The following is a 14,489-nucleotide window of genomic DNA, read 5'->3' on the forward strand; positions in this document are numbered from 1 at the left end:
TTGCATACAATATGCTTTTTCTATACAATATACATCTTCTCAACACTTTGTACAACTATAGTGAAAGAGCAGTTAGAAGTGCTCACAGCCCTTGTAATGACAGCTAGCAATATAAATGATGGCTAACATTAAAAAAAATTAATAAATAAAGTGCCAGTTTACAGTTTTACAGACAAAAAATTATTTGTAAATTGAATCAAATACAAATTAATTATAGTACTTTTGGGTTAAAATAATAAAAAAATAAAAAAATCTGTCATTATCAGTATGGGCCTAATCGGACCAATGTCTTTTTCAATGCATTCTAGCACCAATAAAGAATTTTACAAGCAAAATTAAGAAATCAGAGATCAAAGACAATATTGGATAAAATATGTCCTGTTATTAACTGCTTCCAGATTTGGCTTAATGAGGCGAATGCATTATCTTGGCCAGTATAGTTATGGTCACAACATATTGTGTATGTTTTTAAAACTACATTGAGAGCCACAGATCTTGCAGATGGGAAATAACTTTCATGCTGTGATTTCTGAAAGTATAAATCAATTCATCCAGATTTACTTTGTGGGATGGTGCACATACACAGCTTCACTGAACATGCTTTTCTTGTTCCATTTGATGGAATGAATCAAGTCATAAATTGCTACTTTTCGTATTGCCTTCGCTGGTGTGCCAGATTTCCAGCGTGTGTGTAAAAGGAAATCACTCTGAATTTTCCACTGCATGGGCAGAACATGCATTATGCTAAAATTCACCAGGGCCCTAATTTTCAACCAAAAAAATGTGGTGGCTCTTGTTTTTTTGACCGAACTTCATAATGACACGGTGCTCCAAGTCAATCAACCAAACCCTGACAGTTTCTCTCTGAAGCTTTGGCAGAACATAAGCCCCCCCACTCTACACATTTGTGTTTGGATGCATACAAGCAGCTAAAACGCAACACTCTATAAGCTTATTATATGTTAATGTGCTGTACATTGCTGGAACATCATCATGTTTATAAGTATTTTGAAGAGATACTAGAGGTAATTAAATTATACGATTGCATAGCAAACCACCATGAGGAAACCCCAGACTGTGACTGTGGTGTGAACTGGTTTTTAACTGTTTGAAATGCTGGTAACCTTTCTTTTCTCATTGAAACCAGCAGGATTGCTTCACAGTTGAAGGGGAGGATCTTAAACATGACTTTGAGCGCTTGCAACTGGCTATGGAGATGGTGGGCTTCCTTCCTGCCACGCGTAAACAGTGAGTTTGTCCAAAACACTGGCCCCCGGCCCTCATGCACATACAGGTCCTTCTCAAAAAATTAGCATATTGTGAAAAAGTTCATTATTTTCCATAATGTAATGATAAAAATTAAACTTTCATATATTTTAGATTCATTGCACACCAACTGAAATATTTCAGGTCTTTTATTGTTTTAATACTGATGATTTTGGCATACAGCTCATGAAAACCAAAATTCCTATCTCAAAAAATTATCATATCATGAAAAGGTTCTCTAAACGAGCTATTAACCTAATCATCTGAATCAACTAATTAACTATAAACACCTGCAAAAGATTCCTGAGACTTTAAAAACTCCCAGCCTGGTTCATTACTCAAAACCGCAATCATGGGTAAGACTGCCGACCTGACTGCTGTCCAGAAGGCCATCATTGACACCCTCAAGCGAGAGGGTAAGACACAGAAAGAAATTTCTGAACGAATAGGCTGTTCCCAGAGTGCTGTATCAAGGCACCTCAGTGGGAAGTCTGTGGGAAGGAAAAAGTGTGGCAAAAAACGCTGCACAACGAGAAGAGGTGACCGGACCCTGAGGAAGATTGTGGAGAAGGACCGATTCCAGACCTTGGGGGACCTGCGGAAGCAGTGGACTGAGTCTGGAGTAGAAACATCCAGAGCCACCGTGCACAGGCGTGTGCTTTTGAACCAGAAACAGCGGCAGAAGCGCCTGACCTGGGCTACAGAGAAGCAGCACTGGACTGTTGCTCAGTGGTCCAAAGTACTTTTTTCGGATGAAAGCAAATTTTGCATGTCATTCTGAAATCAAGGTGCCAGAGTCTGGAGGAAGACTGGGGAGAAGGAAATGCCAAAATGCCTGAAGTCCAGTGTCAAGTACCCACAGTCAGTGATGGTCTGGGGTGCCATGTCAGCTGCTGGTGTTGGTCCACTGTGTTTTATCAAGGGCAGGGTCAATGCAGCTAGCTATCAAGAGATTTTGGAGCACTTCATGCTTCCATCTGCTGAAAAGCTTTATGGAGATGAAGATTTCGTTTTTCAGCATGACCTGGCACCTGCTCACAGTGCCAAAACCACTGGTAAATGGTTTACTGACCATGGTATTACTGTGCTCAATTGGCCTGCCAACTCTCCTGACCTGAACCCCATAGAGAATCTGTGGGATATTGTGAAGAGAAAGTTGAGAGACGCAAAACCCAACACTCTGGATGAGCTTAAGGCCGCTATCGAAGAATCCTGGGCCTCCATAACACCTCAGCAGTGCCACAGGCTGATTGCCTCCATGTCACGCCGCATTGAAGCAGTCATTTCTGCAAAAGGATTCCTGACCAAGTACTGAGTGCATAACTGAACATAATTATTTGAAGGTTGACTTTTTTTGTATTAAAAACACTTTTCTTTTATTGGTCGGATGAAATATGCTAATTTTTGAGATAGGAATTTTGGGTTTTCATGAGCTGTATGCCAAAATCATCAGTATTAAAACAATAAAAGACCTGAAATATTTCAGTTGGTGTGCAATGAACCTAAAATATATGAAAGTTTAATTTTTATCATTACATTATGGAAAATAATGAACTTTTTCACAATATGCTAATTTTTTGAGAAGGACCTGTACACAAAAACATTGCATGGAATTTTTATGACTCAAAAAAAGAAGAAGAAAAAGTTCTCTATTCCAACCTGTATGGATTATACAAAAATATGATTTATTTTTATCCTGTCAAAACGTTAAATGGATAGTACACCCAAAAATGAAAATTACAAGCCATCCTAGGTGTATATGACTTTCTTCTTTCAGACGAATACAATCGGAGTTATGTTACAAAATGTCCTGGCTTATCCAAGCTTTATAATGGCAGCGAATGGGGTTTAAGATTTTAAAACAAAATAAAGTGCGTCCAGCCATCATAAAAAGGTCTCCACACGGCACCAAGGAGTTAATAAAGGCCTTCTGAAGTGAATTGATGTGTTTGTGTAAGAAACATTACCAGCTTTCTTTTCCCTTGCAGGATTTTCTCTCTGCTGTCAGCTATCCTTCATTTAGGGAACATCCGATACAAGAAGAAGATATACCGGGATGACTCCATTGACATCTGCAATCCTGAAGTTCTGCCCGTGGTATCAGAGCTGCTTGAGGTACAGGATCATTGAATCACAAAACATATTGTTAACTCTACTGTAAGCACTGTCATTTGAACTGACGTGATTTCCTTTAGGTCATGTTATTCTGAACCTGCATGTCCTTTTTGTTGAATGCAAAAGGGCTTTTGAAGAATTAACAGTACTGGTCACTCTTTTCAGTGTAATAGTGTCAGAGGGCAGGAGCATTCAATTAGGAAACCGAAGTAGCATTAAAGTAGTCCATACAACTTTTTATTTGATATTCCCCATAAAAATAACATAATAATGTTTACCTCCAATGAGCTTTTTACGCAAGAACCACCGCTACTGGTAAGTGCATTAAACTCGATAAATGATTTATTAATTAACTACATATAATGAAGAACTTACTTTGCAACCATTTAAAAAAGTACTTTCTATCTAGTTTAAATGTGTGTAGGGTCGGTGAAACCATCTGGATGGGCTCAAACCTGCCATGTTGTCATGTGACATCAGTTGTGCCACTTTACAGCTATTCACAGCGCCTCTCCTATGGTGCCATAATATAGTAAAGTGTCCATCAAATGCACACTTTTGAATCTAGGCTGACGTAGTGGGTCATCTGGGTGCTTTTCACCACTTGTTTTATGAATACTATTAATTCGGACATACAATCTTTATTGAATAATGAAGATTTAGAATATAGTGTTTCAAGCTCTATATGTTCAGACTATGTTTATTCACCATACACACATTTCAAGATATTTGGAAGAGGACAGCTCGGTTACTTTTGCACAGGATTTGGTCAGCAAACTGGCCTACCCAAGGAAGTAGATTGAGTTCCTGAATGAAGGCCTTGGAGCCCTGTGCTATGCAGGAAATAGGATGTGATTGCCCAGACCCCTTGAACTCAACACATACATAATGCATATACATACCTTGCTACACCAGGACCTCTTGTGGCCTAATAGCATGATCAAAGCAAACCTGGCCTTTATCTTTAGACATACACCTTCATGAATCTCTCTGAAGAAAAGAGAGAACGACCACTCAAGTGTTTTTACATTTGCCCTTAGATAGCAGAGAAAAGGAAGTGCGTGCGTGTGTGTGTGTGTGTGTGTAAGTCTGCTTGAACCTTGAAAACACTGGAATATACTGTATGCAGATGAGGCCAGTCCAGAGCTTTGATGAGCCCTTACACATCTGTTCACAATTATAGAGTTGAATGACTCAACATCAGGCCCAGAGAGTTTATATAATTAGTACATTAGATGTAGACATCTCTCCCAGTGTGCATAGACCAGACACACATTTTTCACAGTTCACTGCTGGGTTCATTTAGGTCCTTTAATGTGTTAATGAAGAAGCGTTGGCCTGTGTTGAGGTCTCTTGTCCACATTGTCTTTGGCACCATGTGTGCAGACTTTGATTTGAAACAGGCAATACAGGGCAATATACTGTAATTTATTTGCTAATATTATTATAGCTGTATTGTTTTTATTTACTATATTATTATACTATATTATTGTTAGAATATACTGTAGAAGTGGATGAATATGACTTCATGTTATTGCATTGCAGTCTCTCTCTGTCTTAAGCGACCTAAAAAGCCAATTTTCCAGAGTGCTACCGGATGTTTAAAGGACAATTCAACATTGCAGGCCCAAAGTCAACAGCTGGAAAGAAATCTTTCTCACGGCCATTAGTGCAGCTTGGTGCTAGTATTGTTTTTCTCCATGTCTATCTATGTAGCTAAACACATCTTGATTTAAAGCTGTAGCGTGATCTGTACGTTTCACTGCTGAAGAAGGTAGAGATTTTTAAGTATAGTATGAATGAGTGCAGACTGTACAAGTCCTAGTAGCTGTCTGATTGTGCTTTTGTACGTTAAAAATGAGAAACCTGACTTGTATCGTGATAGGTCAAGGAGGAAATGCTCTTTGAGGCCCTGACAACACGGAAAACAGTGACAGTGGGCGAGAAGCTGATAGTTCCATACAAACTGGCTGAGGTAAGAAAAAAAAATTGTCTTTTAATTTTGTCATTTAAATGCATGATGAAGTCATTTTGGATAATGTTAGACAAAAGGTTGTTAAAAGTCAGTCAGGCTGAACAGTTTTTTGAGCTAGAAGGAGACTTTTTTACTTCTAGTGGCCTCATGACCTACATTAAGCAATTCATGTTGCGTGTTATTGTTAAGGACACACACGAGAATCAATAATGAAATGACTAGAATAATTTAAAATGACTAAATGCGGTATAATAAATAGTAGCCTAGCTATGGTGAATGTTAATGTCTTTTTCAGAATAAACCAGATGGAATGATGTTCAAGTAGACACAGTCAGTGTGTCTAAATATAAAGGTCTTCTTGCATTCTGTTTTGGGGCCTTCCTAAAGAGTTACTTCAGTTTTAATTTTTAACATTTCTAATTTTTATAATTCATCCCTTCACTCAAATGAATCTCACAGTGAAGTGATGTGTTTCTCAAGGACTTTTTCATGCTCCATCATCATAATTAGAACCAGCTATGGGGTTCTATCAGAGCTTTTATCCAGCATTAGGACTCTGTTCTCCTGTCATCTTTAAATAATGGACTGGCAAACTCTTTTATTAAACTCTTTTATTAAAATCACAGTCACCATTTGTGTAGACTTAATAAATTCCTTGAACTATGCGTTAACAGATTTACACCCTAAAGTCCTTGCAGGTATAGAATCAAGTCATTCATATAACCACAAATAAAAGTTTTCTCCCTTTCCAACTAGAGCTGGCTGATTTATTGTATATTCAAGAGATATACGTGATGACTTTACTGGCAATATCAAATTAACCAACATTGTGAATATTGTAGATTCTCAGTGGCATTTATACCGTATACGGGTATTTTTTCAAACCGTATACATCATCTTTTATGCCAGTTTCCTACATTTAATCAGGAAATTCCGTTAGACTATTGAGACACTATAGGGATATTAATAATCAGTTAAAATCATAGCACCACAGAATATCAACAAAATCCATCTTGGCATTGCAGAGGTGGCATCAAGATGTATTTACACAGAATGTTTGCTCAGATGCAGCGCAGCATACAATTACTATTACATATGTTTTTAATTGAAAACATATTGTAATGATACTTTAAATATGAAATTGAAATTCAGGGAAAAAAAAACAGCATGCGTGCATGTAATATTGTTTAACATTATATCATATGATATAAATATAAGACATATGCAAGGGGCATTTTGGGGGGAATTTGAACTACATTCTAATAGGATTCATCAACTGTTCACTCTCTTTTTTTTTTTTTTTTTTTTTTTTGTCAGCTCTCACTTGGTTAAAAACACTTTAATGATACACATCTCCTAATAAAAAAGGGTCTGATTCAGTCTACTGGTGCTTCACAGAATAGACCTTGCTACCCCAAAATATGGATTTACTTGTATATCTCACTGAGGCCCAAATCACAAAAGACTCCTACTGAATCACAACATCTCCTACTCTAAAAACCGATGACCACAGTAGTGAGACAAGAGCAGATAACCCTTATTGGTCACGAATGTTGGTTGCATTTTGAGTAGTGCTGATTTGAAAGCAAAAAAGTCTCCTAGGGATTTTATGTGTGACGTGGACCCCAGAGCATACAACACTTTCATGTAGAAGGATCACATATGGCGCACTGTCATATCTCTGATTGCTTGCAAATGTGTATTAGAGAGGCTGCCACAGTCCTTAATGAAAACCAGCTCAGATTCCTCTTCCAGTTCATCCAATAGTCCTCTAAATCAACACATCTAATCACTGTGGTTGGCTCTTGAAAAAATATTTTCTTTCTGGTTCAGCTGAAGTCAGGATCAAGGCTATACCTACAATAGCATACTCAACTCTGCCGAACAGAGTTTTACAATCGTTAACAAATATGTCTTTGCATTACATCATGTCAAGACAAGATGTGATGATACGCTAAGCAAAACCGAAATCTGAACAAATGTTAATATTCATTGCCAAGACAGCCCATAGACATGTTACCATAAACAAATAATGCCTAACCAGAGGTTTATCTGCCTAGAATAGTAGTCCCACCTTTTAGCCAGCTCAAATATTTCATTGAGGAATTCAAATAAGTGCTTAAGTAGTATTGCCAAATATTTGTTTGGTCTCAGTGAACATTTTTGCATTACATTTTCACATCTATGTTGGTTAAAAATGTCTCTGTCGTGATATGTCATTATATCAAATTGATGGTTTTCACTCTTTTGCAGGCTGGGACAGTACGGGACTCCATGGCTAAGTCTCTCTACAGTGCCCTTTTTGACTGGATTGTGTTCCGGATCAATCACGCCCTGCTCAACCAAAGAGACTTGGAAGAATCAGCCAAGGTGAAATCATTTCTGTACCAAAGAATAATAATAATAAGTGCTGCATGTTAGCAGGGGCGATAGCTTCATAGATCGAGCCCTAGTGAGTCACCTGACAGCAATTACATTACACAGCAGGAATATGAGTTAATCTGACAGAGACGCACCCTGTTTTTCTGTGGCTCTCACTGCTTTAATCTCTAAATTATGGATGGAGACATTATGTAATGGGATATATTCAGCCACACTGACTGGGCCCCTGCTGTTATGCAGAATTCATTTGAAAATTTCTGCCGAACATTTTGTTCGAGTAAAGCCTGAGATAAAGTCTAAGTAAATGAACACAAACAGATCAGGCTACACAAGCTTACTTGATTAAATTGATTAGAATAATTTAGTTAAACATTTAGGGACAACCAATTGTAATATTTTTAAGCTCATGTTAACCTGCTTCACCTTTTAAACATAATTCACAGAAACCCAGTGTTTAGTCTCTGAAGTGTAGTCATCATTTGCACACAGCTTTTTACATTTGATAAGTTGACTGAAGGCATGAAAAGAAGCCAGTTCCAGTGCAGAATTTAACTGTTGCACATTGAAAAAGCATTTTGGGAGTTTTTAGCAGCCATGAAACTGTATTTGCAGTATTTCATTTAAAAACAGCAGTTACTTCTACTACTTAGGATTTGGGGTAACAAATCTAACTGTATTTTTTTTTTTTTTTTTTTTTTTTTTTTACATATTTCTCCCCCTGATAAATCAGGATCATTATTATAATTATTACAAATATTTTGCTCCTCTGGCTCAGTGGTAGAGCATTGCGTTAGCAGTGCAAAAGGTCGTGGGTTCAATTTCCAGGGAACACACATACTGGTAAATTGTATATCCTGAATGCACTGTAAGTCGCTTTGGATAAAAGCGTCTGCTGAATGCGTAAATGTGAAATGTGAATTTATTTTAATTTTAATCACATTATAAAATTAAAACAAATCAATAAAGAAATATACTATGTGGTGCTTGGTGGGTGTTAATTTTAAATAACTGTAGACACGGTTATTGCTAGTTATTTGACTGGTAGTGCAGACCTCTGAACACTATTGCCCCCTACAGTTTGTTACTGCTACAGTGACGCATAAAATGTGCTTAAAATCGCCCAGCATTCCAAATGAGTACTTTTCTGTTCTTAATTTTCTTCCCATCTCATCATATTTTCAGATCCTGTCCATCGGGGTTCTCGATATCTTTGGCTTTGAAGACTACGAGAACAACAGCTTTGAACAATTCTGCATCAACTTTGCCAACGAGAGATTGCAGCACTATTTCAACCAGCACATTTTTAAGCTGGAACAGGTAATGTTTTTTTTTAATTTTTTTATTAAAAAGCTGGACGCAGAATTAACCATCAGCTTCTCTCCCAATGCACAGCTTAAGATTATAGCCTAATAACAGATTTATTGCCAGCAGTTATGACTCAAGTTGTTTTGACTGCACACAGAGAATAAAATAAGTACCTACATAATGCTTGACTGAATGCAGAATCAAAGGTTTGCGATCTTTATTTTTGTGTGCTTTCAGCTGTCCTTGAAGTGCATGAATTAATCATCGATACAGCCCTGGGGTATACGTTCTACTTATGTAGATTAATGAAAAATATAGGGACACATGTTTTTCATTACTTGAGCTTGCTTGAGAATTGCATTAGTATATCTAGGGATCAGAATATAGAAACTTGAGAATGGTCCAATTTTTATTTTGGCCAGTAAGCATCCACCTAAAAATGCCCTGGGAATGACCTGCATCCTAGCATTGTGATTATCTTTACACATACAAACTGTTCTGTATTTTATGGTAATAAACTTAAATGAAAAAAAACAATTCATTATACAAAATGTAACCATTAGAGAAGTCTTTAATGGGTTGGGTTGATGAATGCCTTAGGCTGTGTGATCATGTGAGGTAGACTGTCATTAATAGTAGCAGTTTTACACAAAATAAACCGTTTGATGATGAGACAATAAAAAAGGTTGCTTTACTCCAACCTCAGACAAAGAATTGTGTCTCTGTAATAATGTGTTTTCTCAATGAGGCCATTCTCTTAGGAGAGGTGACCAATCACGGTAATGACAGCCTGTCAAAGCCGTGCCTTTGTGACGCACCTCAAAATATATGTTTGCTCAAAGAGGGTTTGTTTAAGTTTCTAGTCAGTCCAGTTTCCAGATTTGATAAACTCACTTTGACAGATTTGCTTGCACGAGGTACATTTATCCACACAAATCACACACTGTCATAGGAAGTGTTGCTTTATGCAGATGTGCAAATAATAGTCTATCACTTGTGGGTTTAGCACTCTGTTTCTGCTTATGTTGACAAATGATCCCTGTGAGCAAAGTCAAATTTGCTTACCTGCTTCACTTCATAATTTACCTGTTTTCAGGGTTGCCAGGTTTTCACAAGAAAACCTGCCCAATCGCTATCCCAGAATACAATATATGGTGTCCCAAAAAAAAAAATATCTGTCCGGGTAAAAAAATACACATTTTTTTTGGCAGAGTTCCCCTGCTAGAATTCGCATTCCAGGGGATAAATATCATGTTATTGGAGTCGCTTTAACTCGCAGACATGAAAAACAACCTGCGGCAACAGTGTTAAAGTAGTCCAATTCTGCGGGAAAACCACAGACTTGGCAACACTGCCTGTTTTAGGAGTTTCAAGGTAGCTTCCGGCTCGCTGGTCTTCCCATGATTAAAGATATCATTATCTTTGGTGCCATCAGCCAATCAATGTTGTCATGATGTAATTTTCCTTTAAGTCTATGATGACGTGACATTTACGGCTCAAGTGATTGGTTCAAAAAATGTATTTAAATCGTGCCTTCTTAATGGTAAATGGGAACGGTAATAACTAGCTCAGTCTAAGTTCATGCTGAACTCATATTGAGAATTCTGGGTAATTTTGATGTTCTTATTAATGGATTTTTTTATTGGATTCATTCAAAAGTCTAGCGAGTATTTTCTGTTTGTTCCTTGATAAAAGTGCAGGAATTTTGTTTGCGTCTGCCAAGTTCCACGCTTTAATTGCTCTAAGAGTTTGAAACTCTTAGATTCAGATGTCAGGAATGAGTTCACATCCTGGGTGTATTGCCAAGCATGTTGTGTGGTAACACTGAATGTTTAATAGAGACCATACCCAGGTTATCTACACAAAACATGGAATGTGACAGATTCACATATTATGAGCATTATTTAATGTTTGACTGAAAAAACGTTCAAGTTAACTAATTTGGTTGCATTAGTTAAAGGGTTAGTTCACCCAAAAACAAAAATTCTGTCACTAATTACTCACCCTCATGTTGTTCCAAACCGTAAGACCTCCGTTCCTCTTCGGAACACAAATTAAGATATTTTTGATGCATTCCGAGAGCTCTCTGACCCTCCATAGACAGCAAGGGTACTACCATGATCAACGTCCAGAAACGTAACAAGGAGATCGGTAAAATACAAAGCTACGACATCAGGGGTTCAACCGTAATTTTACAAAGCTACGAGAATACTTTCTGTGTGCAAACGAAAAAAAAAAATTACTTTATTCAACAACATCAACCTAGCTCCATTTTGGAGAGTATCCACTGAACTTAAAATGCCAACTCCGCCAATGACACCTTACCCACTCGGATATGTTGTTTCCATTCAAATCAAAGCGTAGCTTTGTAAAATTACGGTTGAACCCCTGATGTCACACAGATTATTTTACCGATCTCCTTGTTACGTTTCTGGACGTTGATCATGGTAGTACCCTTGCTGTCTGTAGGAGGGTCAGAGAGCTCTCGGAATGCATCAAAAATATCTTCATTTGTGTTCCGAAGAGGAACGGAGGTCTTACGGTTTGGAACAACATGAGGGTGAGTAATTAATGACCGAATTTTTGGGTGAACGATCCCTTTAAGATTATTTGCCCGAACTGAGTTCTGTAATTTAAAGCTACAGTTGTAGTATTACTAGTAGAAGCAGGTTAGTGTTAGATTATAAAAGTGTGGCAGGGAAGCAGAAAGTCCCGCCTACATACTTGCCATCTGATGCCCATAAATACAGCCATGCTGGAGCCAGACGCAACACCACACGCGCTTTCATTAGTCCATTAATGGGCTTTTTTTCATCATTCCACCAATTAAGAAGAAGCAAAAAATTTTTATTATTTGATTTGAAGGCTATTTGAGTGCATTTCCCTTATCAGCCAAATAGAGTGCATGTGGTTGCTTGAAGTTTCAGAGCGCTTCAGATGAAGGTTACATAATTACTACAAGAACACTGTTATTATTACTCATACTTTGAGTATAGGCTTTGAATAAACCCATAACTGAAAGCGTTAGATTTTGGCAGCACGGTTTGTTTTCTATGTGCTTTGCTATGGTTATCATTATGAACAGACATTCATAAGCTTAAAACATAATTTTCATTTATCTCACATTGACAAAAAAAAGTCATCAATCTTTATCAAACATTGTTTCCATGAACAATAGGATTATATATCATATTATCATGATGAAAAATCTATAGTGAAAAGGTTTCTTGTGAATCTAATCCCCTCTTTTCTTCCTCTTCCTTACACAGGAAGCTGAGTGATAAGTGTAGATTATCTGCTTTGTTCTGCTGATTTTATACTTTTGCCTTTTAATGGGCAAATAGGAGAGAGATTCCACTGATTGTATGAAACCCTGCTGAGATTATATCCTTTATTGTTTCATTTATTTTCCCAGCGATCTAAGGAAGCAGTTGAGGAGAAAAAAGCAACAAAATGTTAAGAATGTCTTTCATATTATTAAACCGCAAAGACCACAAAACCTCAGGCCGGCGAAAGGAAGTCTCCTCTAGAGGAACATGAAAACACTTTGCAGGCCTGTTGTTTTGTTGTTCTGGCCGCAGTCCAAAAATGAAAGAATTACCCATGTAGTTATAACAGGTTTTGTGAGATGTTGTACGTTATGCACACATCTCATGTTACTATGAAATATTCAGGAACATTCTGGAACATAAAAGGATGTAAAAGGAACACAAAAGGAACCTTGTAATTGTCAGAATCTTTAATTCCTCATGAATATTGATTATCAGTGTTGAATTTGTTCTTGTAGGAAGAGTATAGATCAGAAGACATTGCTTGGCACAACATTGATTACATCGATAACACTGGTTGCATTAACCTCATCAGCAAGAAGCCCACAGCACTGCTCCACCTACTGGATGAAGAATGCAAGTATGTCTGCCTTTTTCTCTGTACACAAATAGAGGAATGAGAGAGTATGGAACCAAACTGATACAAGTACAATATCATTTATTGATAGTTAGAACAACATGGAATCTCTGCATGTACAGTAAATAAGAACTGTACTAGAGTGTTTTACCTGTGAATCAAATAAAACAAATAATAAAAGTAATGTCTGATTACAGTAGGAATCTAAAAAACTTTTTCTCTGTCAAAAAAAGAAAAAAGAAAAAAAGAGTAAGTTTCCCTCTGCTTAAAATAGCTGGAAACCTGAATCTCCACATCAGTGTTTTTCATAGCTCAAATCTCTAATGTCTCATTCTTCCTCTTCCTGTGGCTGTGTTGCTTTTCTGCTGAAGTTTTGGCAGCAGCTCTTATTCTTCTCAAGGCCAGAGGAACAGCACAGGTTTATAATATACTGTCTCCAGTAACTCGGTCATGCTGCCTAGATGACCACTTTCACTCTCTGGTTCTCAACCAAGGGGCCTGGGCCCTCTAGGGGACCTCAGCAGGCTGCCTTAGAGCACAGTAATGGCAGCTTTTTTATAATTTATAAGGAATATTAAAAAAATAGAAATAGCATATTTTTTAAATAAAAATAAAATGTTTTGCCCCATTTAAACGAAAAAAAAATATATAATAAAATAAAGAAGAAGAAAAAATAACTAAGAATTAAAAGTACCGAAAGTGAAATCCTGAGCAGCGCTTTCAATGAAACACAATATATATTGTATAATGGCCCTTCTAATGCACTCTCTTCCTCCTGTATTACAGCTTTCCACAGGCAACCAATCAGACCCTCCTGGACAAGTTCAAGCGGCAGCATGAGGGAAACAGCTATATTGAGTTTCCTGCAGTCATGGAGCCGGCCTTCATCATTAAACACTACGCAGGGAAAGTCAAATATGGAGTGAAGGTCAGAGCTATTTGCAGTATAACAAAGACCTCTTTGGGTTTTAGGATTTGTATGTCATAATAACAAAAAACGATATCTGAACTGTAGGTCAGATAGTTCATACAATTAACATATTGTAAACCATAAACAAGCACTAGCAATGTGTGGAAAAACTCTAAGTATCAGTATCTATCTAACAGTATCTATCTATCTATCTATCTATATATATATATATATATATATATATATATATATACATATACATATACATATACATATATATATATATATATATATATATATATATATATATATATATATATATATATATATATATATATATATATTATACGTATACGTATACGTATACGTATACACGTGGCAAAATCCCAGTTACCATTCTACCAAAAATGGAGTCACTATTCTGTTACTGGTTGTACATACAGTAGTTGATCACTGTTAGCGCTGTGACCTCTACAACACTGAATGTAAAGAGGCTGTGATGTCTTTGTCACATGACTGTATATTTATAGTATATAATGAGTAACTCTCAGTTTGTCACTCATGACACCATAAACATGACAGTAATGAGTAACTGTGTTAAATCCCAGCATCCCGTGCTGGTCGACTGGC

The 14,489-nt window shown here is 37.0% G+C and overlaps 1 protein-coding gene across 11 annotated transcripts in view; it reads left to right on the top strand.

The window, feature by feature from the left end:
- Nucleotides 1–14,489, top strand: part of LOC109084418 (unconventional myosin-IXAa) — a 138,923-nt gene that overhangs the window by 89,500 nt on the left and 34,934 nt on the right. For 7 of the 11 annotated variants that reach the window (XM_042728530.1, XM_042728532.1, XM_042728533.1 and 4 more), the window contains 7 exons: nucleotides 1,148–1,248; nucleotides 3,255–3,381; nucleotides 5,267–5,356; nucleotides 7,610–7,726; nucleotides 8,921–9,055; nucleotides 12,831–12,952; nucleotides 13,736–13,877. In XM_042728530.1, the coding sequence (XP_042584464.1) occupies nucleotides 1,148–1,248; nucleotides 3,255–3,381; nucleotides 5,267–5,356; nucleotides 7,610–7,726; nucleotides 8,921–9,055; nucleotides 12,831–12,952; nucleotides 13,736–13,877 (834 nt within the window). The remainder of the gene's footprint in view (nucleotides 1–1,147; nucleotides 1,249–3,254; nucleotides 3,382–5,266; nucleotides 5,357–7,609; nucleotides 7,727–8,920; nucleotides 9,056–12,830; nucleotides 12,953–13,735; nucleotides 13,878–14,489) is intronic. The other 4 variants (XM_042728531.1, XM_042728541.1, XM_042728540.1 and 1 more) reach the window with 1 other exon arrangement.

The sequence above is a fragment of the Cyprinus carpio genome, chromosome B7 (assembly GCF_018340385.1).
Source record: "Cyprinus carpio isolate SPL01 chromosome B7, ASM1834038v1, whole genome shotgun sequence".
Lineage (NCBI taxonomy): Eukaryota > Metazoa > Chordata > Actinopteri > Cypriniformes > Cyprinidae > Cyprinus > Cyprinus carpio.